Source organism: Corythoichthys intestinalis, chromosome 15 (assembly GCF_030265065.1).
Source record: "Corythoichthys intestinalis isolate RoL2023-P3 chromosome 15, ASM3026506v1, whole genome shotgun sequence".
In the NCBI taxonomy this organism is placed as follows: Eukaryota; Metazoa; Chordata; class Actinopteri; order Syngnathiformes; family Syngnathidae; genus Corythoichthys; species Corythoichthys intestinalis.
The window spans coordinates 48,497,967-48,522,527 of NC_080409.1; the positions used below are offsets into that span (position 1 = coordinate 48,497,967).

The 24,561-nt window shown below is 39.8% G+C and overlaps 1 protein-coding gene across 1 annotated transcript in view; it reads left to right on the forward strand.

The window, feature by feature from the left end:
- LOC130930717 (signal-induced proliferation-associated 1-like protein 1) overlaps positions 1 to 24,561 on the forward strand; it is a 134,725-nt gene that overhangs the window by 98,494 nt on the left and 11,670 nt on the right. The window contains exons 10-19 of the mRNA XM_057858765.1: positions 2,639 to 2,893; positions 4,592 to 4,735; positions 4,927 to 5,078; positions 5,152 to 5,228; positions 7,419 to 7,831; positions 10,477 to 10,659; positions 15,385 to 15,547; positions 20,839 to 21,037; positions 21,114 to 21,257; positions 23,456 to 23,573. Coding sequence (XP_057714748.1) covers positions 2,639 to 2,893; positions 4,592 to 4,735; positions 4,927 to 5,078; positions 5,152 to 5,228; positions 7,419 to 7,831; positions 10,477 to 10,659; positions 15,385 to 15,547; positions 20,839 to 21,037; positions 21,114 to 21,257; positions 23,456 to 23,573 — 1,848 coding nt within the window. The remainder of the gene's footprint in view (positions 1 to 2,638; positions 2,894 to 4,591; positions 4,736 to 4,926; positions 5,079 to 5,151; positions 5,229 to 7,418; positions 7,832 to 10,476; positions 10,660 to 15,384; positions 15,548 to 20,838; positions 21,038 to 21,113; positions 21,258 to 23,455; positions 23,574 to 24,561) is intronic.

Genomic DNA, 24,561 nt, shown 5'->3' on the forward strand with positions numbered 1-24,561 from the left:
ACTGTTCTATTTGTATCTTAAAGGGAACCACGGATAGAAAGACTTGTAGTTCTAAAAAGATGAATGTTAGTGTGAGTTAAAATGATTTGGTATTAAAACCACTGTTGATATTTTCGTTTTTAGAAAAACTGTAAAATTAGTAGGTCGAAATTGTTGTTGACGTCACATGGTTATGCTGCCGCGCTTCCAGAGTATGACTCTAGCGACATAAAGATGTCATCTGTTCAACCCTTTTAAATTGAACCCGAGAGGAACATTAATAAGCATGACAGCGCTATTGATATTTCACAAAACGAGCAGCAAAAGCAAAATAAACAGGAAAGACAGGATGAGGCGAGATGAGATTAGGACAAAACTGGTGTTTTGCCAAAATTTTTGCCATAGAGTTAACTGTGACACTGCTATTGTGGAAGATTTTGGTAGCAACTTGTTGGTTCCTTTTGTCTCCGCAAAACATTGACAACTTTTTAAAACCATATCTCTTCTTTTGTTCAGCTGTATGACACAGAGAATGGAAGTCTAAGTGTCCGGTTGGTCTGAACAGTTTTAATGTTTTACATTGAGAGGATGACTTACTCCCATTGTGCTCATTCAACATACCTCGTTTATTATGACAAAGCACCAAACAGGAAGGGGTTATGGGGGAAACAAAAGAAAAGAAACACAAGAGAAGAAAGAAAAGAAAAACAAACGACAACAAGAAATACAACGAACACCTACACTAACTAATACTTTGGTGTTATTTTACACTAACTATTAATACGTTGGTGTTATTGTCAGCTAGATGTATTTCCGGTTGACACTATGTGGGGGACCTGTTGACCAGGGAAAGAAGGGGAGGGGGGTGGGGAAGTCTATAAGCTAAGTGATTGGGAGGGGTAGAGTATACACAAATCAGCTCTGTGATCTAGAACCCAGTAATCGTGTGAATCCCTTGTGAGTGTAAGCCCGTTGGCAACCGACCCTACGCCGCCCCCCACCGCCAGTCCCGGCACCGGGACCCCCCACCCGAGCGCGCCCAATCACATTCAGCCGCACGCGAGTCCCACCAAACATGTGACAGCCCCACAGACGAGCGGAGACACCGCGCAGGCGCCAACCCAGGGCCACGGCCTCCACCCAGCCAGCCCGGGGAGATATGGCGGGCATGGGAGGGGGGCGCAGCACAGCCCATCCCTCTTCCCGCAGCCCATTTCTCAATTCTTGGCATGAGCGTATCGATAACCTCCTGGGATTCAAAGTATCACGATATATCACCATTTCGATATTGTGTCACACCCCTAGCAAACACCCCAGTAATGACAGCCAACCACTAAAGGGCGATGTACGCAAATGTCTATGCAAATTAGTCAAAAGCACAGACCAGATTGCGGTTGTTAGCAATTTTTTTATTATTATTTATAAAAATGTAATAACTAAAGATGTCTCGATCGATCGGGTCCGATCACGTCATTTTCAAAGTTTCGGATTCGGCAAAAAAATATCGGACATGCCTTTTTTATATATATATATATATATATATATATATATATATTTTTTTTTTTTTTTTAATTAAATCGTTTTGTAATTGTATTTAACGTTACAGACAAAATGTCTTGTACTCATCCAGAGTCTTTAGTTTTGGCTTAAAGTAGGGCAATCAAATTTGTCGCGTTAACAGCGGTAATTAATTTTTAAAAAATTAATCATGTTAAATATTTAACGCAATAACACATGCGCTGCACGACCCACTCACGCATTGTCAATTCAATCTATAATGGTGCCGTTTTACCTATATAAAGAGCTAAAAGGCAGCGTAATATGAGTAGAGTGAACTTTGGCAGCCTTTGGAGCATTTTTTAAATTGGCTGAAGCCTTACAATCCCTCTCTCAACAATTAGAAATATCGTGGGAACCAATGTGGGGAAGAAAAGTAGTAGTTGAACTTTTTCTTAACACCCTATGTTATTTCCCAACGCAGAGAAGCTATATCAATTGGTGCCACTACGCACAGTCATGGTTGCACTTCCCATCATGCATTTGCGCAGAACAGTTAAATGGCTACAGTATCATTTACTGAAAGCTCAACAAACACACTACATGGCAATATTTAGTCACAATATACAAAGTCACATTTATCCTTTAAGAATTACAAGTCTTTCTAGAGTGTTGATAGAATGAAAGAATGTTAATAATGTAAATGCCATCTTGAGGTTTATTGTCATAATAAACAAATGCAGTACTTATGTACTGTATGTTGAATGTATATATTCCTCTGAGTTTTATTCATTTTTTTTCTTAATGCATTGCCAAAATGTATATGATTGGGAAAAATTATCGGGAATAATTGGAATTGAATCGGGAGCAAAAAAAAACAAACAATCGGATCGGGAAATATCGGGATCGGCAGATACTCAAACTAAAACGATCGGGATTGGATCAGGAGCAAAAAAACATGATCGGAACAACTGTAGTGTATCCCAAAGTAGCGGCGTAGGAGTAGTGTTTCTTCTTCACAAATCTACTCAAGTAAAAGTAAAAGTATTGTGTGGTAAAACTATTCTAAGAAGTACATTTTTCTTAAAAAGTTACTCAAGTAAATATAACTTGTTACTACCCACATCTGAATATAATACACGACAGTGTTTCATTTCCACAGAGGCTGCTCTGAAATCTACCACATGCCGCTAGTGGACTACAAGAATCACAAGGAGGGAATGCCTTACGAGTTAAAGTTCCCCTTCCGCCCAGCTACCAACAGCAACACCAAGTGGCCCAGAACATCCTCCAGCCCTCAGACGCGGCCCGCCGGCTCAGGCGGAACGCTCATCAAGGCTCCCCCGCCGGACTTCGGCAACTCTGCCCTCATGCCTCGCAGCGTGTCCAGCGACGGGCGACCCATTATTCCCAAAAGGTTGCGTTCAAACCCAAAGTGAAAAAACGTAGACACACTTACAGTGCCTTGCAAAAGTATTCGGCCCCCTTGAACCTTGCAACCTTTTGCCACATTTCAGGCTTCAAACATAAAGATATAAAATTTTAATTTTTTTGTCAAGAATCAACAACAAGTGGGACACAATCGTGAAGTGGAACAAAATTTATTGGATCATTTAAACTTTTTTAACAAAAAACTGAAAAGTGGGGCATGTAATATTATTCGGCCCCCTTGCGTTAATGCTTTGTAGCGCCACCTTTTGCTCCAATTACAGCTGCAAGTCGCTTGGGGTATGTTTCTATCAGTTTTGCACATCGAGAGACTGACATTCTTGCCCATTCTTCCTTGCAAAACAGCTCGAGCTCAGTGAGATTGGATGGAGAGTGTTTGTGAACAGCAGTCTTCAGCTCTTTCCACAGATTCTCGATTGGATTCAGGTCTGGACTTTGACTTGGCCATTCTAACACTTGGATACGTTTATTTTTGAACCATTCCATTGGAGATTTGGCTTTATGTTTTGGATCATTGTCCTGTTGGAAGATAAATCTCCGTCCCTGTCTCAGGTCTTGTGCAGATACCAACAGGTTTTCTTCCAGAATGTTCCTGTATTTGGCTGCATCCATCTTCCCGTCAATTTTAACCATCTTCCCTGTCCCTGCTGAAGAAAAGCAGGCCCAAACCATGATGCTGCCACCACCATGTTTGACAGTGGGGATGGTGTGTTCAGGGTGATGACCTGTGTTGCTTTTATGCCAAACATATCGTTTGGCATTGTGGCCAAAAAGTTCAATTTTGGTTTCATCTGACCAGAGCACCTTCTTCCACATGTTTGGTGTGTCTCCCAGGTGGCTTGTGGCAAACTTTAAACGAGACTTTTTATGGATATCTTTGAGAAATGGCTTTCTTCTTGCCACTCTTCCATAAAGGCCAGATTTGTGCAGTGTACGACTGATTGTTGTCCTACGGACAGACTCTCCCACCTCAGCTGTAGATCTCTGCAGTTCATCCAGAGTGATCATGAGCCTCTTGGCTGCATCTCTGATCAGTTTTCTCCTTGTTTGAGAAGAAAGTTTGGAAGGACGGCCGGGTCTTGGTAGATTTGCAGTGGTCTGATGCTCCTTCCATTTCAATATGATGGCTTGCACAGTGCTCCTTGAGATGTTTAAAGCTTGGGAAATCTTTTTGTATCCAAATCCGGCTTTAAACTTCTCCACAACAGTATCTCGGACCTGCCTGGTGTGTTCCTTGGTTTTCATAATGCTCTCTGCACTTTAAACAGAACCCTGAGACTATCACAGAGCAGGTGCATTTATACGGAGACTTGATTACACACAGGTGGATTCTATTTATCATCATCGGTCATTTAGGACAACATTGATCATTCAGAGATCCTCACTGAACTTCTGGAGTGAGTTTGCTGCACTGAAAGTAAAGGGGCCGAATAATATTGCACGCCCCACTTTTCAGTTTTTTATTTGTTAAAAAAGTTGAAATTATCCAATAAATGTTGTTCCACTTCACGATTGTGTCCCACTTGTTGTTGATTCTTGACAAAAAAATTAAATTTCATATCTTTATGTTTGAAGCCTGAAATGTGGCGAAAGGTTGCAAGATTCAAGGGGGCCGAATACTTTTGCAAGGCACTGTATGCTGTATCTAATAGCTGTTTCCTCATAGGTATTCACCTGGGAATGAGAACTACGCCCTCGCCTGTTCAATTGTGATGGGCCGCACGCTTCACAACACAAATTCCCCCTCCGGACTCCCGTACGCTGACAACATGAGCTCCAACCATTGGAGGCAGAAGTCTATGCCTGAGGGGTAAGCTCATGTCTCATTTTCTAGAAGATCAAAAGTGTCAAATTTGAACCCTGCCATCCAGATACAGCCTTCTGGAGGGAAGGTGTTATGAACTCGGAACCACTTTGGAGGTTCCGCTGTATTTTAAAAGGCTTTTAAAGTAAGCAAAGTGTCTTGTAGCAAATTCCCACGGCGCCTCTTCTCTCTTCTAGGTTTAATAACAACAACTGCCAGTCCCCTGTGTCGTCTGCACGACCGTTGCCAGGTGACAGCGGCATCAAAATGGGCTCCAGCACAGGAGCCGCTTGGTCCCGAAATGGGGAGAGTGAGGCAACGTGTAGACAGGGAGAAAAAAACACTCAAGGTAAAAGCAACTCTTTTATGGGGAAACTTTTGAAGTACAAAATGGCACATTTCTTCTCTTTTCCCTCTGGCAGAAACCTCAAAGGCGGTCACTCCTCGACTCCAGCCACCAGAGCAGAGTGGACATGTTTCACCTAACAAGAGCGTGAAGGTGAGTTTCAGTGTTGTAATTGGCAGCCCACTTAATTTTTGACTTAATCTTAGTGTTTTGGACAAAAATACTTATTACGTAGTCTTAGTCATATTTTAGTCATTTAAAAATATTTTTATCTTTGTCTAATTTTAGTCACCGAAATCTCATACAAATTTTGTCTGGTTTTAGTCGACAGTTACACAAAATGTTTTCATCTGTAATATTCTAACTAGGGCTTTCAAACGATTACAGTTTTTAATCGAGTTAATCACAGCTTAAAAATTAATTAATTCAATTCAATGCAATGTAATTCAAACCATCTCTAAAATATGCCATATTTTTCTGTAAATTATTGTTGGAATGGAAAGATAAGACAAGACGGATATATACATTCAACATACTGTACATACAGTGGGGCAAATAAGTATTTAGTCAACCACCAATTGTGCAAGTTCTCCTACTTGAAAAGATTAGAGAGGCCTGTAATTGTCAACATGGGTAAACCTCAACCATGAGAGACAGAATGTGGGAAAAAAAACAGACAATCACATTGTTTGATTTTTAAAGAATTTATTTCCAAATTAGAGTGGAAAATAAGTATTTGGTCACCTGCAAACAAGCAAGATTTCTGGCTGTCAAAGAGGTCTAACTTCTTCTAACGAGGTCTAACGAGGCTCCACTCATTACCTGTATTAATGGCACCTGTTTGAACTCAAAAGACACCTGTCCACAACTCAGTCAGTCACACTCCAAAGTCTACTATGCCGAAGACCAAAGAGCTGTCGAAGGACACCAGAGACAAAATTGTAGACGTGCACCAGGCTGGGAAGACTGAATCTGCAATAGGTAAAACACTTGTTGTAAAGAAATCAACGTTGGGAGCAATTATTAGAAAATGGAAGACATACAAGACCACTGATAATCTCCCTCGATCTGGGGCTCCATGCAAGATCTCACCCCGTGGTGTCAAAATGATAACAAGAACGGTGACCAAAAATCCCAGAACCACACGGGGGGACCTAGTGAAAGAGCTGGGACCACAGTAACAAAGGCTACTATCAGTAACACAATGCGCCGCCAGGGACTCAAATCCTGCACGGCCAGACGTGTCCCCCTGCTAAAGCCAGTACACGTCCAGGCCCGTCTGCGGTTCGCTAGAGAGCATTTGGATGATCCAGAAGAGGACTGGGAGAATGTGTTATGGTCAGATGGAGCCAAAATAGAACTTTTTGGTAGAAACACAGGTTCTCGTGTTTGGAGGAGAAAGAATACTGAATTGCATCCGAAGAACACCATACCCACTGTGAAGCATGGGGGTATTTTTCTGCAAAGGGACCAGGACGACTGATCTGTGTAAAGGAAAGAATGAATGGGGCCATGTATCGAGAGATTTTGAGTGAAAATCTCCTTCCATCAGCAAGGGCATCGAAGATGAGACGTGGCTAGGTCTTTCAGCATGACAATGATCCCAAACACACAGCCAGGGCAACAAAGGAGTGGCTTCGTAAGAAGCATTTCAAGGTCCTGGAGTGGCCTAGCCAGTCTCCAGGTCGCAACCCCATAGAAAATCTGCGGAGGGAGTTGAAAGTCTGTGTTGCCCATTGACAGCCCCAAAACATCACTGCTCTAGAGGACATCTGCATGGAGGAATGGGCCAAAATACCAGCAACAGTGTGTGAAAAGCTTGTGAAGAGTTACAGAAAACGTTTGGTCTCCGTTATTGCCAACAAAAGGTATATAACAAAGTATTGAGATGGACTTTTGGTATTGACCAAATACTTATTTTCCACGATGATTTGCAAATAAATTCTTTAAAAATCAAACAATGTGATTTTCTGTTTTTTTTTTCCACATTCTGTCTCTCATGGTTGAGGTTTACCCATGTGGACAATTACAGGCCTCTCTAATATTTTCAAGTGGGAGAACTTGCACAATTACTGGTTGACTAAATACTTATTTGCCCCACTGTACATAGTCTGAAATACAAGATACAGCTACTTTGACGTTTCTACTCCAGAGTCAGAGAGACCCAGGGGTAACATACACTGTATAAGTGCCATAGGAAGGTAAACTGGACAGCACCTGGGCATCTTCGTAAGGGAGAAACAAATTCAACAATATTTACAAATCAATAATATATATGTTCAGTACAGTGGTTAAGAATAACAGCTTCAAGATATAAAAACCTCTCTCTTATGTTTTGTTTAGGCGGACGCGCCATATTCCTCCAGCCAATCCAGCAGCAACACACTGTCAAGCAATGCCTCGAGCTCCGCCCACAGCGATGAGAAATGGTACGAGGTGGGCTCCCGCTCGGGAGTGCGCGGTGATCTGGAGCTCGCCGGCTACCTCCAGGGCACATCCACCGACAGCGGCATCGACGCCACGTCCTTCACTGCCACACAGAGCAGCACGGGCTCGTCCAACGCCGCCATCAAGGCCACGGACGGTGTCCCGTGGCAGGGCGAGGCGGCTGGCGGGCAGACAGGCGGCGACTCTTCACCGCCCACTCCAGAGTCACTCGTCCCCGCTGAAGGTGGTTGTGAGAACCCATTGAAGAGCCCATCAGCCTTTCCAGACAGCCCTTCCTACACTCTGAGTGACTCCGCCTCCCACTCCAGGTGTGCATTTTAGGTGTTATTTTGTCCTCATCTGGCATCTTATCATTGAATTAAGTACCACCTTGTTTTATTTATATATTATAAAAATACAAGGCTACAGTAGCCTCATAGGATAAGCGGCTTGGAAAATGAATGAATAAATTAATGAACTATTACTACTAGAGATGGGTCCGATCACGTCATTTTCAAAGTATCGTAATCGGCAAAAAAATATCGGCCATGCCTTTTTTAAATTTATATATATATCTTTTTAATTAAATCGTTTCCTAATTGTATTTGTTACAGACATAATATGTTTCACTCTTCCAGAGTCTTTAGTTTAGGCTTAAGGTAGGGTTATCAAATTTATCCTAATAACGGCGGTAGTTAATTTTTTGAAAATTGTATCACGTTAAAATATTTAACGCAATTAATGCATGCACTGCACGACCCACTCACGCAGTGTCGCGCTCAATCTGTAATGGCGCCGTTTTACCTACATAGTGAGATAAAAGGCAGCGTAAAATGAGTAGATTGAATTTTGGCAGCCTTTGGAGGCATTTTTGAATTGGCTAAAACCTTACAATCCCTCTCCCTACGATTAGAAATATCATGGGAAGCAATGTGGGGAAGCAAGGTAGCAATTGATCTTTATTTTAACCAGTGTTGTTAATAACGGCGTTACAATATAACGGCGTTACTAACGGCGTTATTTTTTTCAGTAGTGGGTAATCTAATTAATTACTTTTCTCATCTTGGCAACGCCGTTACCGTTACTGAGGACGGAAAGGCATGCGTTACTATGCGTTACTATATTGGTCGAAAAGTCTGAGGGAGACGGACTCACCGAGACGAAAGAGCAGAGCAGGAGCGGGGAGGAGGCAAGAAAGTTGTGACGCCGAGCAAACGCGATGCTAGGTAGCTCCAATAATTCATGTTGTAGCCGATAGCCGACAAACTACGCCCGCATGTTATGGTAGATATGGTAGACATGGTAGATATCACATGTACTGTATATAGATATAACTAGATGCAAAATGACAGCCGCCATCTTAAAGCAGTAGGCTTTTTAGGACGGCTCTGTTGTAGAGAACCTTCCTCGTGAACCTAAGTAACTTTTTATCTAAAATACTTCTAAATCGTCAAAATCTTGATTTGAACCTATCTTTAAATGATGAAACAGTTTTAAAACTTTCATATGTCGAAAGTAGAGAGAAGGGAACTAATGCAATAATGGGAGCAATTTTAACAACTTTTAACAGTTGATTCAGGGTAAAGGGTAAATTAGGGTAAAGAATTGGGCTCGGGCCAATTGTACCAAAAACCTCCACAAAAAACTTCACATAGTATGGCCAATGTTTTTTTTTTTTTTTTTTTTTTTTTTTTTTTTTTTTTTTTTGAGGAAAAAAAAAAAAAAAGTAATTATCACCAATTACTTTGCCAAGTAACTAATTACTCTTACATTCAGGTAATTGAGTTAGTAATGCAATTACTTTTTGGGAGAAGTAATTTGTAACTATAATTAATTACTTTTTTTCAGTAAGATTAACAACACTGATTTTAACACCTTGTTATTTGCCAACGCAGAGAAGATATATCAATTGGTAGCACTACGCACAGTCATGGTTCCTCTTCCCATCATGCATTTGGCCATGACTACAGTATCATTTACTGAAAGCTCAACAAATACACTAGATGGCAATATTTAGTCACATATATAAAGTCACAAGTCTTTCTATCCGTGGATCCCTCTCACAGAAAGAATGTTAATAATGTAAATGCCATCTTGAGGATTTATTGTCATAATAAACAAATACAGTACTTATGTACTGTATGTTGAATGTATATATTAGTCCGAGTTTTATACATTTTTTTCTATCTACGCCATCTAGCGTCGTGAATGGGGGGAGTAGCTGAGATCTGTCATGACCGAACATCGCGTCAATGATATTTGGCGCCATCTAGCGTCGTGAATGGGTATAACGTCTAGACCATGAATATAAGACGACCCCCTCTTTTTCAGTGTTATTTCAATGCAAAAATCACCGTCTTATATTCGGGCCAGTACGGTAAATATTTTGAGCAAACATCCTTCACATGAAGGTCATTTATGTTCGGTCTTGCCTGTCCTTTTAAGCAGCTGTCATGGATTGTTAACTCACATAAAATGAGTCACCTGTCTGGCCATGGACAGAATAAACTAGTCAAGGTACCGCTATACATCCTGCATCATCTCAGTCAAAAAGTCAGACGCTTTGCGGTTTGGATTTGGAACAAAGGATGTGTGTGCGGGTGTTCGCCATCCCCCGGTATCCATGATAGAAAGGAAATGCTTGAAGTTGCTAAAAAAGCAGACTGTGAGCTCAGCACTGTTTCCCCCCCTCCTCTTTTAAATCCCACTTCCTTTGAATCAACCAATTCTCCCTTCCCTCGCTTTTTCACCCATCCAGAAATAACTCGACGTGTACATCGGCGCCTTTGTTTTTAATAATATGTGCATGCACACACACAACTTCTGCAGATGAGGAGGTAGACGCGAGGACACGCTGTTCCCTTTTTAATGCGAATGAGTTAATCATCGTGCAACCTGAGAAACATTTTGATCCATTGAAGTGATTTCTCCTGCATTTGAATAAGCAAGTCGAATTCCCCGTTGTCCCCAACAGCACACCGAGTTCCGGCCCCTCTGGAAACCAGGAGGAGCCGGCAACTGACACCTCGCCCACAGCCCAGGATTCCCCGGGGCCCAAGACCTTCTATCCTAGGCAGGGGGCCACCTCGAAATTCTTAATCGGCTGGAAAAAACCCGGCGGGACCGTCAACTCTATCGACTTTGGCAGCACTCGGAAGTAAGTTCTCCGCCAAGCATCTGCGAGTACTTAAAGATGCATCTGGTCCAAGTTGTCATTCAGGACAGAGAGATAGATTCATCCTACTGCTTCCTGCTGTTTGACTTGATGCATGACAGACTAGGAGTGAATATATAGGCTCAATTTTCATGCTGCCCCCAGATTTATTTTTTTAGGTGGGCAACAGTGACACCATGTGGTAGCATGGTGTCATGTTTGAAAGTCCCCTTTTTTTTTTTTTTTTTTTTTTTTTTAAAAAGCTTTTTCCTACATTTTAATTATATGTTTTTTACATCGTATTTTTTAAGGCATATCATGTTACTATTAGTAAAATACTACTGGTGATTGGACATCTGGCGGCATTAAGCACATTACAATATTAACATTCATTGCCAGTCTTATTAATTGGGCATCTATTGCTGTCAATGGCAGGCAATGAGTTAAATACTTCCTTGTTTTTTTTTTTTTTTTTTTTTTTTTTTTTAATTTAAATTAAATAATTAATTTTTTTTTCAAAGAGAGACTTTTAAGTGTTATTGGGGCTCATAACCAGAGCATATTTCTGTTTTTATTAGGGCTGTCAAACGATTAAAATTTTCAACCGAGTTAATTACAGCTTTAAAATTAATTAATCATAATTAATCGCAATTAATCGCAATTTAAACCATCTATAACATATGCCATATTTTTCTGTAAATTATATATATATATTCTGTAAAATAAATTGTTGGAATGGAAAGCTAAGACACAAGATGGATATATACATTCAACATACGGTACAAAAGGGCTGTATTTGTTTATTATAACAATAAATCAACAAGATGGCATTAACATTATTAACATTCTGTTAGCGATCCATGGATAGAAAGACTTGTAGTTCTTAAAAGATAAATGTTAGTACAAGTTATAGACATTTTATATTAAAACCCCTCTAAATGTTTTCGTTTTAATAAAATTTGTAAAATTTTCAATCAAAAAATAAACTAGTAGCCCGCCATTGTTGATGTCAATAATTACTTACACAATGCTCATGGGTGCTGAAGCCTATAAAATCAGTCGCACCCAAGCGCCAGCAGAGGGCGGCAAAACTCTATAAAACACAATTAACAAGTGGGCATTTCACTCAACTGTCATTTAAATCTGTCTGAGCGGGACATGTGCGTTAATTGCGTCAAATATTTTAACGTGATTGATTTTTTAAAAAATAATTACCGCCCGTTAACGCGATAATTTTGACAGGCCTAGTTTTTATGTATTATTTAGAATCATTGTTTATTATCAGGTATTATTTTTGATTTTACTAACATTTTAATAATTTTTAAATAATTCACAAATATATATACAGTATATAAAAAATAATTACCGTAGTGAAAATATTAAAAATGTCATTATAATCAGGGGTGAAAGTGGCTAGAATTTCTTGCCGTAACTCCCCGACCGGAAGGTCGCCACGGAGCCAGAAATGTTATTTTTTAATTTATTTTTATCTTTCTTTTTCTTTTTGGGGGGGGGGTCAAATCTCTTAAACTACTGAAATGCAAAGAAAACTGTTTTAGCACCATTATTTCTATAACTCATACAAAAACTGAGTTTCATTCAAAATTGTATTTTTTTCAATGATTTGCAAAATAAAAGTTAACAAAAACATCAATAACCCCAACATCCATCCCCTAATTTTTATTTTCCCTCATTTCCTCACATACTAAATGCCAAATCTCTATTTTAACTACCGGTACTTAAGAACATAGGATGCGTGTTTAAACTGAAGTTCATGTAAACGTTTACTTTTTTTTTTTTTTTTTTTTTTTTAAATAATAAAGACATAAGTAACATACATTCAGAAAAATAAGTACAAATGACATATTACGCAGAGTGACATGGAATATATTTTGAAGATTGCGCAAACATTGACTTTTTTAAATCATAAGGAAATTAATAAGTAGCCTAACATAAATGAACAAATATAAGTCCAAAGTGCACATTGACAGCTAAGTTGTTCTGAACCTCCCCATCAGAGCAAATAAAACTAAATATGACAAATGAGCTTCCTCAACTCTTTCGTTGCTCTTAAAGATTTGATCCATTTTATGTTGCATTGCTCTTTTTCTATTGCATCAATTAAACAACCTTTTTTTTTTGCTGTTCCAGAAACGTGCAATCTTTTACCGGAACTGCATTCCGGCCCATAATCATATACCGGAACTGCGTTCTGGCCCTGAATCTTATACCGGAACTGAGTTCCTGACCGTTCTGGCTCACTTTCACCCCTGATTGTAATTGAGAACAGGTGTCCACATATGTGGACATGACTTTTTTTTTTTTTTTTTTTTTTTAGAGATGGATAACACTAACACTATTACCAAATGTTAATGTTATGGCCTAAATGACATCCACATGAGTATGTAGACGACAGGTCTTTACTGGTTTATTTTTTAATTAACAAAAAATAGTCACTTGCCATATAAAGGGTTAAGACAGAAAATCTGCATCTGTGAGGCTTTTATCATTTAAAAATGTAAAAATTAATCATAGACATTATTTTTATTTTTATTTACTTGTTGTTTTTATTATTGAAGGACAAATGTAATAAAATTGCACTTTTGTATCGTCCATATTTCTCTGTTTAAAAACAATAATGAAAAGACATAATGTCATTGTCATTAGATAGATCTATATACAATTTTCCTCTTCTTTCCCTTTCAGCTTTTCCCTTCATTGAGCAAAAAATAGCAAGAAAATAATCATCTTTTATGTTATATATTTCACAAAATCTTCCAGAGTATGTTAACCTTACAGTAAAAATGAAAAAAAGTATGGATATAAATACAAATACTCCCCTCAAAACATCTTATTTAATTTCAGATTTAACCTATAGGGCCAAAAATAAATAGCCCCAATCTGTTTCTTTTCATCTGAGTGGCTACTAGCACCCCCCACGATTGCACACGAGTAAGAGAACAGTAGTAACCGAAGGGAAGTTATGCTTTCTTATACTTCAAATTATAAATACTTCTCTCCAAACAGGAGAGTTTCCACAGACTTTAAAAACCGCAGTAATAAAACCTCTCCTAAAAAAAACCTAATCTGGATGCCTCAATCATTAGTAATTACAGGCCAATATCAAATCTGACATTCCTGGGGAAAATTATCGAAAGGGATGTTTTCGAACAGATCCAGACTTTCATGATGCAAAACAATCTTTTTGACTCATTTCAGTCTGGATTTCGGCCACAACACAGCACCGAGACCGTGCTTATCAAAGTCCTAAATGATAATCGTCGGGATACCGATGCAGGCAAATCATCTGTTCTGTTACTATTGGATCTCAGCGCCGCATTCGACACGGTTGATCACAACATACTACTCAGCAGATTGGAACAGTGGGTAGGGCTTCCTGACACTATACTTCAGTGGTTCACATCCTATTTACATGATAGGGATTTCTTTGTGTCAATCGGAAACCATCAGTCAGAACGAACCAAATTCACGTGTGGCGTCCCTCAAGGGTCAATTCTGGGACCACTCTTATTTAACATCTATATGCTTCCCTTAGCTCAGATAATGGAACAGTATGACATCTCCTATCACGCCTATGCAGATGACACACAACTGTACATTTCTGTGTCCCCACATGATTATAGTCCCTTAGTCACCCTGAGTAAATGCATTCATCAAATCAATGAATGGATGTGCCAGAATTTTCTCCAGTTAAATGTGGAGAAGACAGAGGTGATCATTTTTGGGCCAAAAAAGGAAAGGTCAAAGATAAGCAGGCAACTTAGCTCAATGTCACTTACAGCTACAAATCAAGTCAGAAACCTTGGCGTAATTATTGACTCAGACCTAAAATTTGATAGCCATCTAAAGTCCGTCACTAAATCCGCTTATTACCACTTTAAAAAATATAACCAGAATTAAGGGGCTTCTGACTCAACAAGACATGGAAAAACTTATGTATGCATTCATTTTCAGCAGATTGGACTATTGCAATGGTATATTTACGGGTCTTGATAAAAAAATCAGTCAGGAAGCTGCAGCTAGTACTGAATGCTGCAGCCAGAATCCTCACAAATACTAGGAATCTGGACCACATTACACCGGTTTTGAAATCGCTACACTGGCTTCCAGTGAGTCAAAGGATAGACTATAAAATACGACTGCTCGTCTACAAAACACTTAATGGCCTTGGACCAAAATACATGCTTGATTTGTTAGATTACTATGAGACATCTAGACCCCTAAGGTCGTCTGTAACCGGTCTTCTGCATGTTCCAAGAACAAGAACCAAGCAGGGTGAGGCAGCATTTAGTTATTTTGCTCCTCACCTCTGGAACAAGTTACCTGAACGTCTGAAGTATGCTCAAACGGTTAGCTCTTTTAAATCAGGGCTAAAAACGCTTTTGTTTAGCACTGCATATCCATAACTGTCTATATATTTCAATCTACTTGCTTTCTATTCCTTTTGTGCTTATCTCCATTGCTGATTTCAATTATTATTAGTACTAGTAGTTTTTGTTTTATTTTTATTTATTTATCTTTATTCTGTTTGTTATTAAATGCGATTTTTATGTATAATTTTATTTCCGATTTTGATTGTCTTGGTTTTTACGTTGTATTGATTCAAATGTGATTTTTATGATCTTCATGTGACTTCACTTTGAATTGCCTTGTGTTGAATTGTGCTATATAAATAAATTTGCCTTGCCTTTCTGTTCTTGTGTCCAGACGACACCAGAGCGACGGTCTCCTGGTCAGTCAGCCGCAGCTCAGAGCCAATCTGCGGGGCTCGCAGTCGCCCCAACGACACACTGCCAAGTCCAGCCTGGAAGAAGACTTAAAGAAGCTCATCACGCTTGACAGTCCTCCCCCCACCACTACTGAAGAGAAGGTAGCCAGGCACATCATCCACTGAGAGAATGGAACAGTCTTATTATAGTACCTACAAAGTTAAACGCCAATATGTTAAAAATTGAGCTTTTAAAAGTATCACATGAGCTCAAACTGGAAGCACTAGAGACTCAATGTTTGCAATTAGCAAATACACTTCATCTTTACACAAGGGAGGTTTACGCTGTCCTTTCAGGCCGTAGTTTTGCAAAAGTTGTTGAAGTTCAGGAAAAACGTGACTCAAAATTGATAAAAAGTTTTAGTCCAAACTGATATCACGCAAAAGTACTCACTGTGAGTGTGGTATAGACCCTACCCACCGACGTCACAAAACCACGTGCTCGCTGTGTGGTTCCGCCCACTTGTCCGTCATTTTGTCTCTGTATTAGCATTGGTTTCAATTGATCGAGGAATTTAAAATGCATTTCATGGAAGACCCGGTGCTTTCTGATGCCGTAAACTCACTGGATGTGTTGCATAAAAGGCGTTATGTGGAAAAGCTTCGTTCTATACAGTCGCCAGATCCATATTTGATGCCCAAATCGATGTTTTTCGACCCACTGTCTTCGCCCTGTCTGCCTGACATCTGCTACGCTGATATTTACAATTATCTTGTCCACACAAAATCAGCCTATTCTCACGAAAATTTGAAAAACTTCAAGAGCTTGGAGGCTTATAAATACTTTGTTGCTGGTTGGGTGAAACAGGTCCTCGTCCACGAAAATTTGGCAGGAATCTATCTTGTGCTTGGAAAGGTGAGTTACGAAATGTTCACTTCAAAATCTTTTGTTATTGCTAACATCCACTGTCAAGTCTAATGTATTTCATGTCGTTTGTCAATGGAGTTAAGGCTTTTAATGTTTATATGGTTTAGCGATAGCACTCTCACTACATACATACGTGTATGTTGTCGGCGATTAGCCTAGCAATGATCTTAATTGTGGTTATTTGTCAGCCCAAAACCCTCTAAGTATAACTTAAATGCATCTTACCGGATATAAAATGACTACTACATAGTCTGTGGTGATTTTTTGGTGCCCAGTTTTCACGTCGAATTGCAGCCGTCCATTTCGCTCTCCCCTTTGGATCCCTCGGAATACAGTAAAACTTCAAGTCTCTCCTTCCATCTTCTCTGTTAGTGCAACCAACAGCCACACATGCCTTCACCATTTTGATTATTAATGTTAAGGAGCAGAAAAACACGCCGTAAATAGGAGGAATGTACGTAGCCGTAACAGGTTAACACTATGTTTTGACGGACAATTGGGCGGTACCTTTCAGGAGAGCGGAGTTGTGACGTCACGTGGGTAGGGTCTATAGGCAGAGAAGGATAACCATAAACCAGGGATGATAATCTATTTGGTGGTAGTAGTAGTACAGGGTTTATGATAGGGTGACCAAACATCCTCTTTTGCCGGGAGAAGTCCTACTTTCACGTAGTATCCTCGTCATCCGGGCGGGTTTTATAAATTCATAAAAATGTCTGTTTTTTATGATTTTTCACGGGACCAATTTGAAGAGAATCCCTCCGGCTGCCGGGTGGCAGCGCCTGCCTTGACAATGGCTCGTAGTAGTACGGAGGGAAGGAGTAGTTCTTGTTTTTGTTGGTAGTTTACCCCTATCATGACACATTACCGCCATCTACTGGGTTGACGATTTGGCCACAACGCCTGCCCAGTTGTTAAGTTTTTTACGATGAATACGTATATAATGGCAACTGTTGACTTCTGTCGGAGCTTTGCCTGTAAAATACCGTTTGGTGTCGCATCGTTGTGCTGCCGATGATTGTAAACTTTTATAGCAAAGTTTGATTTTTGCCTTAGCTAGCTATCAGCAAGCTAAACCACGCTAGGCATTATGGGAAACAGTTTTGAACTGCTACGTTTGGAAACATGCTGGTTGAATTGTTTGTCAGTTTTTTTTCGGTTATTGTTTGTGTGCAATCTAGAACATTGATTGAGGATATCAATTGAATGGTAATAATAATTTGTCAAGGACAATTGTCGTGATAGTAATTTATAAAAATGTTTAGTTGGCAAATAGCCTACTGTGTGTATGTGTATTGACTGGACTACATTCCCATGGGTCTGCATTCTATATATATTATTATTATTATTTATTTATTTATTTTTTCAAACTGCATTTTTCCATCCAGAGTGAGGGGGCACACTTTGAATATATTAAAGTGGTACAGGCATCTTTAAGTGAACTTTGAGTAAAATTCAAGTATCTTGAGGCCGGGCTGTGTGTCCTCTTTTTTGGAAATCAAAATATGGTCACCCTAGTTTATGAGGGTCATTAAAAAGCATTAAAATGATTTTGTCAAAATTCAGGATTCAAAAAGCATTAAACTAAATGTTTGAGGCATTAAAAATTATGAGAACTTGACAGTTTGTGGAGTTACGTGTGAGCGATTTGCTATGACAATTGTACATATGTTAGCATTTGTAGCATTTTTGTGAAGCAAATAAGGCGAATTTAATCTACTAAATTTATATACTGATCAAACGAGATGGACGTTTGAGCACCAGTCGTTTTGTATCGAATGTTTTATTGTTAAAATGCGTGTCGTTTTGAACATAAGTGTACATATGTGTGTTACAGCTAGAGATGTCCCGATCCGATATTTGGATCGGATCAAACGCCGGTATGGGCAAAAAAATGCGCACCGGTATCGGATCGGCCGACACGGAAAAATTCTGATCAAGACTTCCGATCCAGTTTTTTTTTAAACTCCGGTCCGGGTTTTCCAGCGCACCGATTTACATAATCCATTCCAGTTTTTGCTTTGGGTTCCCTAAAATCCGGTCCGCATTTTACGGCACACCTTCAACACACTACATTACCGTCTCCCAATTTACCGAGAGACTTTATCGGTAAAAATGTCAGCTGTGTGGGATCATTTCACCTTAAAGGACGACAAAGATGAAGAGGCAGAGTGCAACATATGCCACAATAAAGTCAAGCGTGTTGGTAAAGCTGTAAAAAGTTTTAATACAACCAACCTAATCAAGCATTTAGCGAAATACCACCACAAACAATATGAGGAGTATGTTAAGAAAACCAAAGACAAAAAGAAAGGTCCTACGCAACTAACACTGGCAGAAACTTTTGCTATGCGTGACAAACTGGCACTCGACAGTCCCCAAGCCCAGGGAATAACAAGAGTCATTGCCGAAGAATTCATTCTAGATGACGAGCCATTATCTCTCGTGAGTAAAGACGCACCATCAAACACTTAGAACCACGATACAACAAGCCTAGCCGTCATTACTTGCCTGACTCTGCCAGACTATTCTCCCTGTATTTTTCAAACACTGAGAGTAGAGTCTGGGAACCAGCCCATTAACGGCCTCTCGAGCAGGTACAAAATCAATCGACAAATCAGATTCGTTTATTTGTGTGACGTGTTCTTAACGAGCAACGTCACTCTTGCGCGTCGAAAGTCGTCTCCACAACAACACAGATGGTGAACGGCAGAGCCGAGAATATGTTCCAATCCACGGTAAAATCCGTTTTAAATTACCAAAAACACATCGACACGAGTCATTGACAACAGTCTGTCTCGCGCTAGCCATGTTGAATAAACTCCGCTCTCTTCGTATGTTTACTTCCGCGCGCAAGTCCCTCGTCCTTCCCTCGTCATTTTACTAACGTCACGTCTGCCCGTCGCTGATTGGTCCACTCCGCTGTCTGTTTGCTGTGGCTTGCTCCGCCCTGGAAATTGTATCCACGTGAATGGTGGCCAGACTCAATAGCTGGAACAGCGGTGAGTCTGGTGTACCAGGCAACGTCATTACATCCTTGAGCGATTCGGCCGTGGAAGATTCGAGAACGATTCACAAACATCCAAATTCCGATTATTGAAATATGTCAAGTAAAGCAGAACTAATACACAGTGCGGTCTTCAGGACGCAATGAGAAACGGACCGGATTGCGTCCCGAGAGTAAACATCATGCTTGTCATAGACCCGGGTAATGCCAATGCTCAACTCAACTCATGCCGCTAGATAAAAAACACAAGAATACCTGACTGCTGCTGACAGCCGCTACAAACTACGTCCACATCGTTTTACTGTAGATAATAGATATCATATGTATATAGAACTAGATGCAAGATGACAGACTCTACAGCGTTGGCAACATTGAAGTATTGAAAACTAGATGCGTTAATAAACAGCCGCCATCTAAAAGCAGAAGACTTCCCTAGTAGGCTGTTGTAGTGAACCTTCCAAGCGAACCTAATTAACTTTTTATCTAAAATACTCCTAAATCGGCAAAATCTTGACTTGAATCTATCTTCAAAACAGTTTTAAAACTTTCACATGTCGAAAGTAGACAGAAGGGAAATTATGGAACAACGGGAGCAATTTTAACAACTTTTAACAGTTGATCCGCAAAATTAAATGAATTGACTATAGTTTAAAGCTGCTGATACAGAATGGGGACTTGAGTATTTTATTTACTGTTTTAAAATGTTAACTTGATACTAAAATAGTCGTTTATTTAAACCTGAGAGGCTTTTTATACAATTTTTGTAACTAATGCACGAAACATTAAAAACATCTAATAGCTTGGGGAGTTTGTGGGATTTTCCACTGAGGTTGTTTGTGTGTTTTGCTTTTTTAAGACAGTTTACAAAATTATTTCCACGTTTTACTGACTATGCCATTTCTGTTTGTTATTTATAATGTTTTGTGTTTGTCACTGAATTAACAGGTGAGTTTCTTGTTACCAACCATTGTGTGTTATTCAAACTCACCTAATTCAGCTAGCTAGTTGTTATCAAGAGTACTAAAACCCTTTTCAACATGAGTCTGACAACTAAGTAGGGAGGCTAAATAACTTTAAACTTTAATACATGCTCAGATAGGCCGGTATCAGTATCGGCCAGTATCGGTATCGGATCGGAAGTGCAAAACAATATCAGTATTGGATCGGAAGTGCAAAAACCTGGATCGGGACATCCCTAGTTACAGCTTTAGAAATGATCAGAAGTGAAGCAATTTAACAGCTTCAAAAAGCACAACTGCTTTGTTTGTTGTCTGTCAGGCTAAATGACTTCACGTCTAGTGAGGACAGAACAAGTCATGTTGATAGAGTAAAGTATAATATAAGATACTGTGAGGTAGAATTAGGTACTATTTGTGCAACAAAAAAAAAGACTGGAGACAAAATGGCGGACGAGACTAGCGCATCGTAAAGTGGAAATCGTGTAAGTAGAGTATGTCGTAACCCGGGGACTACCTGTATTCCGATTTTATTAACTGATTTTTTCCATTTCCTCCAAAGCCGTTCCCTGCACCAACTCCAACCCGGCGCTCCCTCCAGAGGACCCTGTCCGATGAGAGCATCTATAGCGGGCAGCGGGGGTCCATCTCCAGTGACAAACGCGACACCCCCACCGACCTCCTGTTCAGCTGCTCGACCGTGCCGCGCTCACCCACCGCTCGCAACGTGGCCAGCCGCCGAACGTCGCACAAATCTCTTGGTGAATATATCAACTCGTGGCTAAATGTCCTTATAATAGCGCGGTGGGGTTTCACGTCACTCTTCATCCTTTCCAGGAAACCTTTCTGCTCCGGAGAGCACAGAGTTGGAACTTGCCAAGCAGCAAGGGCAGGATGCAGCCCTCATGCCGCTCCCTGACAGCAGGACAGATGGCCCACTGGACTGGGCCCATTTGGTAGACGCTGCCAAGGCGTTTGAGGGTAGGCAATTTTGGGGGGAATTGTACTATGGACTAGAGCTGAAACGAATACTGGAGCAACTCGAGTAACTCAAGTTTAAAAACTGATCCGAGTAATTTTATTCACCTCGAGGAATCGTTTAATTTTGCCAAACTAAGCCAACGTTGCTAAAAACTACGCCCGCATGATGCTAATGTGGTAGCAGGTAGTGTCCGATGCGTCTCATAGATATCGCATGCATTTAGGGCTGGATGCGAAATGACAGACTCGGCCGTGTCTGGGCAGCGTTAGTAAACAGCCACCATCTTTAAGTAGTAGCATCGCTAATAAATATAACGTTACTGTAACTTGCTCATGTAACGTTAGCCCTTCAGAGGGCTAGGTTTCTATTGATTATGACCACTGTCAATGGGTGGCTAACGTGTCTTACATACAGGCTTTATTTAATCTGTAAAAACACAGCGCTGTAGAGTGATGTGGGTGTAAAATTAAAACATAAGAAAGCTAACTGTCAGTTTTAGCTCAGTCGTCATTGCTGAATAAAACACCAAGCAACACTGGTTCCTAATGTGCTCCAATACAGGAGGTATCATACATTTATTTTGAACACTGCAAAAACTCAAAATCCTATCAGTGCTTACAGTTTAGACTAACTTATAACTTAACTAGAACTTAAAAATAGCTTGACACAAATGGAAATTAAATTGAAACATGTGGGAAAAACACGTAGCTTTCAAGTGATGTGTGTTATCAAGCGTAATTACCAGGGGGTGCACATAATTTTTTTTGCCCAGGTTCTCAGAGGAGGACCTGGAGATGTGACTTGGTCCTCATTGAGCTTGAGAGCCGACCCGCCTGATGCGATAAATTTATGACAAGCTTTGCTGAGAGCCAATTAACTTTAATTAATTATTTTAACAATTAATTCTTGATTAACATCAACTGGCACAACAAAATTGCCATTACTTTGAAGTGAAATGTCAAAAAATAAACATAAAAGCACGACTAATTCAAAATAAAGGGCATTATGCGGCTCCCACATTAACTCCAAGCCTTTTTAAAAGTGGGATGTCCTTCTCATAAGACCTCATTGAACGTGCATGTTTAGCTTTGTAAAATGCGAGCAAAAACACATTTGTCAGTGCATGTCGCTGTTCATTACCTTTATTCCGCGACTTGTCCATAGGGCGAGTGGGGTCATGTCTGACATCGATAGTTTGCTTAATTGCCACATGCTCACTGTTTTTTTCGTGCTTTTCAAAGTTTGGAAGGCTGAAATTCTTTGACCCTACATAAAATGCGCTGCTCTTATCGGCGACATTGGGATTCTCACGGCACATTTTGTACCGCATTTCCGTGCGAGCATCATTTGCTCCTAGCCATGGTACCTCCTGTAGCCACTTTTCAGCAAAAGTCCTTTTTTTCGGTAGCTCCGGTGACGTCTCTGTCGTCTGTCTGTTTTTTGACGGGGGTGGGGGAACACGGAAGTAATTACTCAGTGTGGCCTGCCTCTTCGACATTTTGAGAAGTTTATTTTCTCGTGTCCGCCGCAAATACAGTGGTCAGCCATCGGTACGCAAAAGCGTATGGAAACCGTTGAGGGCCAGCGCGTTTGTCTACGTCCAGTACGCATGCGCGCATGCGGACCACTTATGTGCACCCCTGGTAATTACTGCACATTTTTAGGTAAAAAATATGGGTTTTTTTGTTTTTTTTATAAGATCTAGAAGTTTTTTGAGTGAAAGCAGTGAATGTTTTTTTCTAGTCACATCTTAGATGCAATTGTTGGCTGTTTTCAACAATGTACATCGAAAATAGAGACATTGATTGACTGAAAATGGTTCAATATTGTGATTAAATGTCTTTTTTTCTCATGTATATTTATAATTGCTCTTTACCTCTCCTAAAAAAAAAAATGTTTTATCCGATAACTCGATTAATCGATAGAATTTTCAGTTGATTACTCGATTACTAAAATATTCGACAGCTGCAGCCCTACTATGGACACAGCTAGGTAGATTAGCCAAAACATCTACTCAAGTAAGAGTAGTGTTAGTTCCAAAAAAATGTGATTCTAGTAAAAGTAGTCATCCAAAAAGTATATTTTTCTCAATAGGCTATTCAAGTAAATGTAATGCATTACTACCTACCTCTGACTATAGCACAATTTTCGACTATAATAATAATCTACAGTATGTTCTTTGTGATTGGTCCGACAGAGCAGAGACTGGTCTATCTGGCGGCTCAGGAGGAGAACTCTGTGGCCGAGAGCCCAGCAGGTGTCAGCCCACAGCAGGCTGAGCCGCAGGCGGCCCCACTGAGACAGCCTTCCCCCAAGTATGAAGCAATCCGATCACCGGCCTTTACTACAAAAAAAAAAAAAAAACACAACTGAGTTCAAATTTTTCAGTTATGAACTGTAAACTGCACTAGTGAACTAGTGCACTAGTAAAATGTGTGAACTGAACTAGTTTGTGTGGAAAATGAACTTTCCCAACACTGAAGGCCCCATTTCAAAAGGCCTAAATAGGCACCTTTTCTTACATGTCAGGAATTTTTTTTTTAATAGGGCTGTCAAACGATTAAAATTTTTAATCGACTTAATTACAGCTTAAAAATTAATTAATCGTAATTAATCGCAATTCAAACCATCTATAAAATATGCCATATTTTTCTGTAAATAATTGTTGGAATGGAAAGATAAGACACAAGATGGATATATACATTCAACATACGGTACATAAGGACTGTATTTGTTTATTATAACAATAAATCAACAAGATGGCATTAACATTATTAACATTCTGTTAAATTGATCCATGGATAGAAAGACTTGTAGTTCCTTAAAGATAAATGTTAGTACAAGTTATAGAAATTTTATATTAAAACCCCTCTTAATGTTTTCGTTTTGATAACATTTGTAAAATTTTCAATCAAAAAATAAACTAGTAGCCCGCCATTGTTGATGTCAATAATTACTTACACAATGCTCATGGGTGCTGAAGCCTATAAAATCAGTCGCACCCAAGCGCCAGCAGAGGGCGGCAAAACTTCATAAAACACAACAAGTGAGCGTTTCACTGTACTGTCATTTAAATCTCTCTGAGCGGGGAAGCTGTGTTAATTGCGTCAAATATTTTAACGTGATTCATTTAAAAAATTAATTAACGCCCGTTAACGCGATAATTTTGACAGCCCTAATTTTTAACTATGATTGATTCCTACATGAAATTACAACCAGTCTATTCGTAGTTGAACTATGGCGACGGCAATGGGCAAACTGGGAGGGGTTCCAAGTTCAAAAAAATTGGACATCTATTGCCGT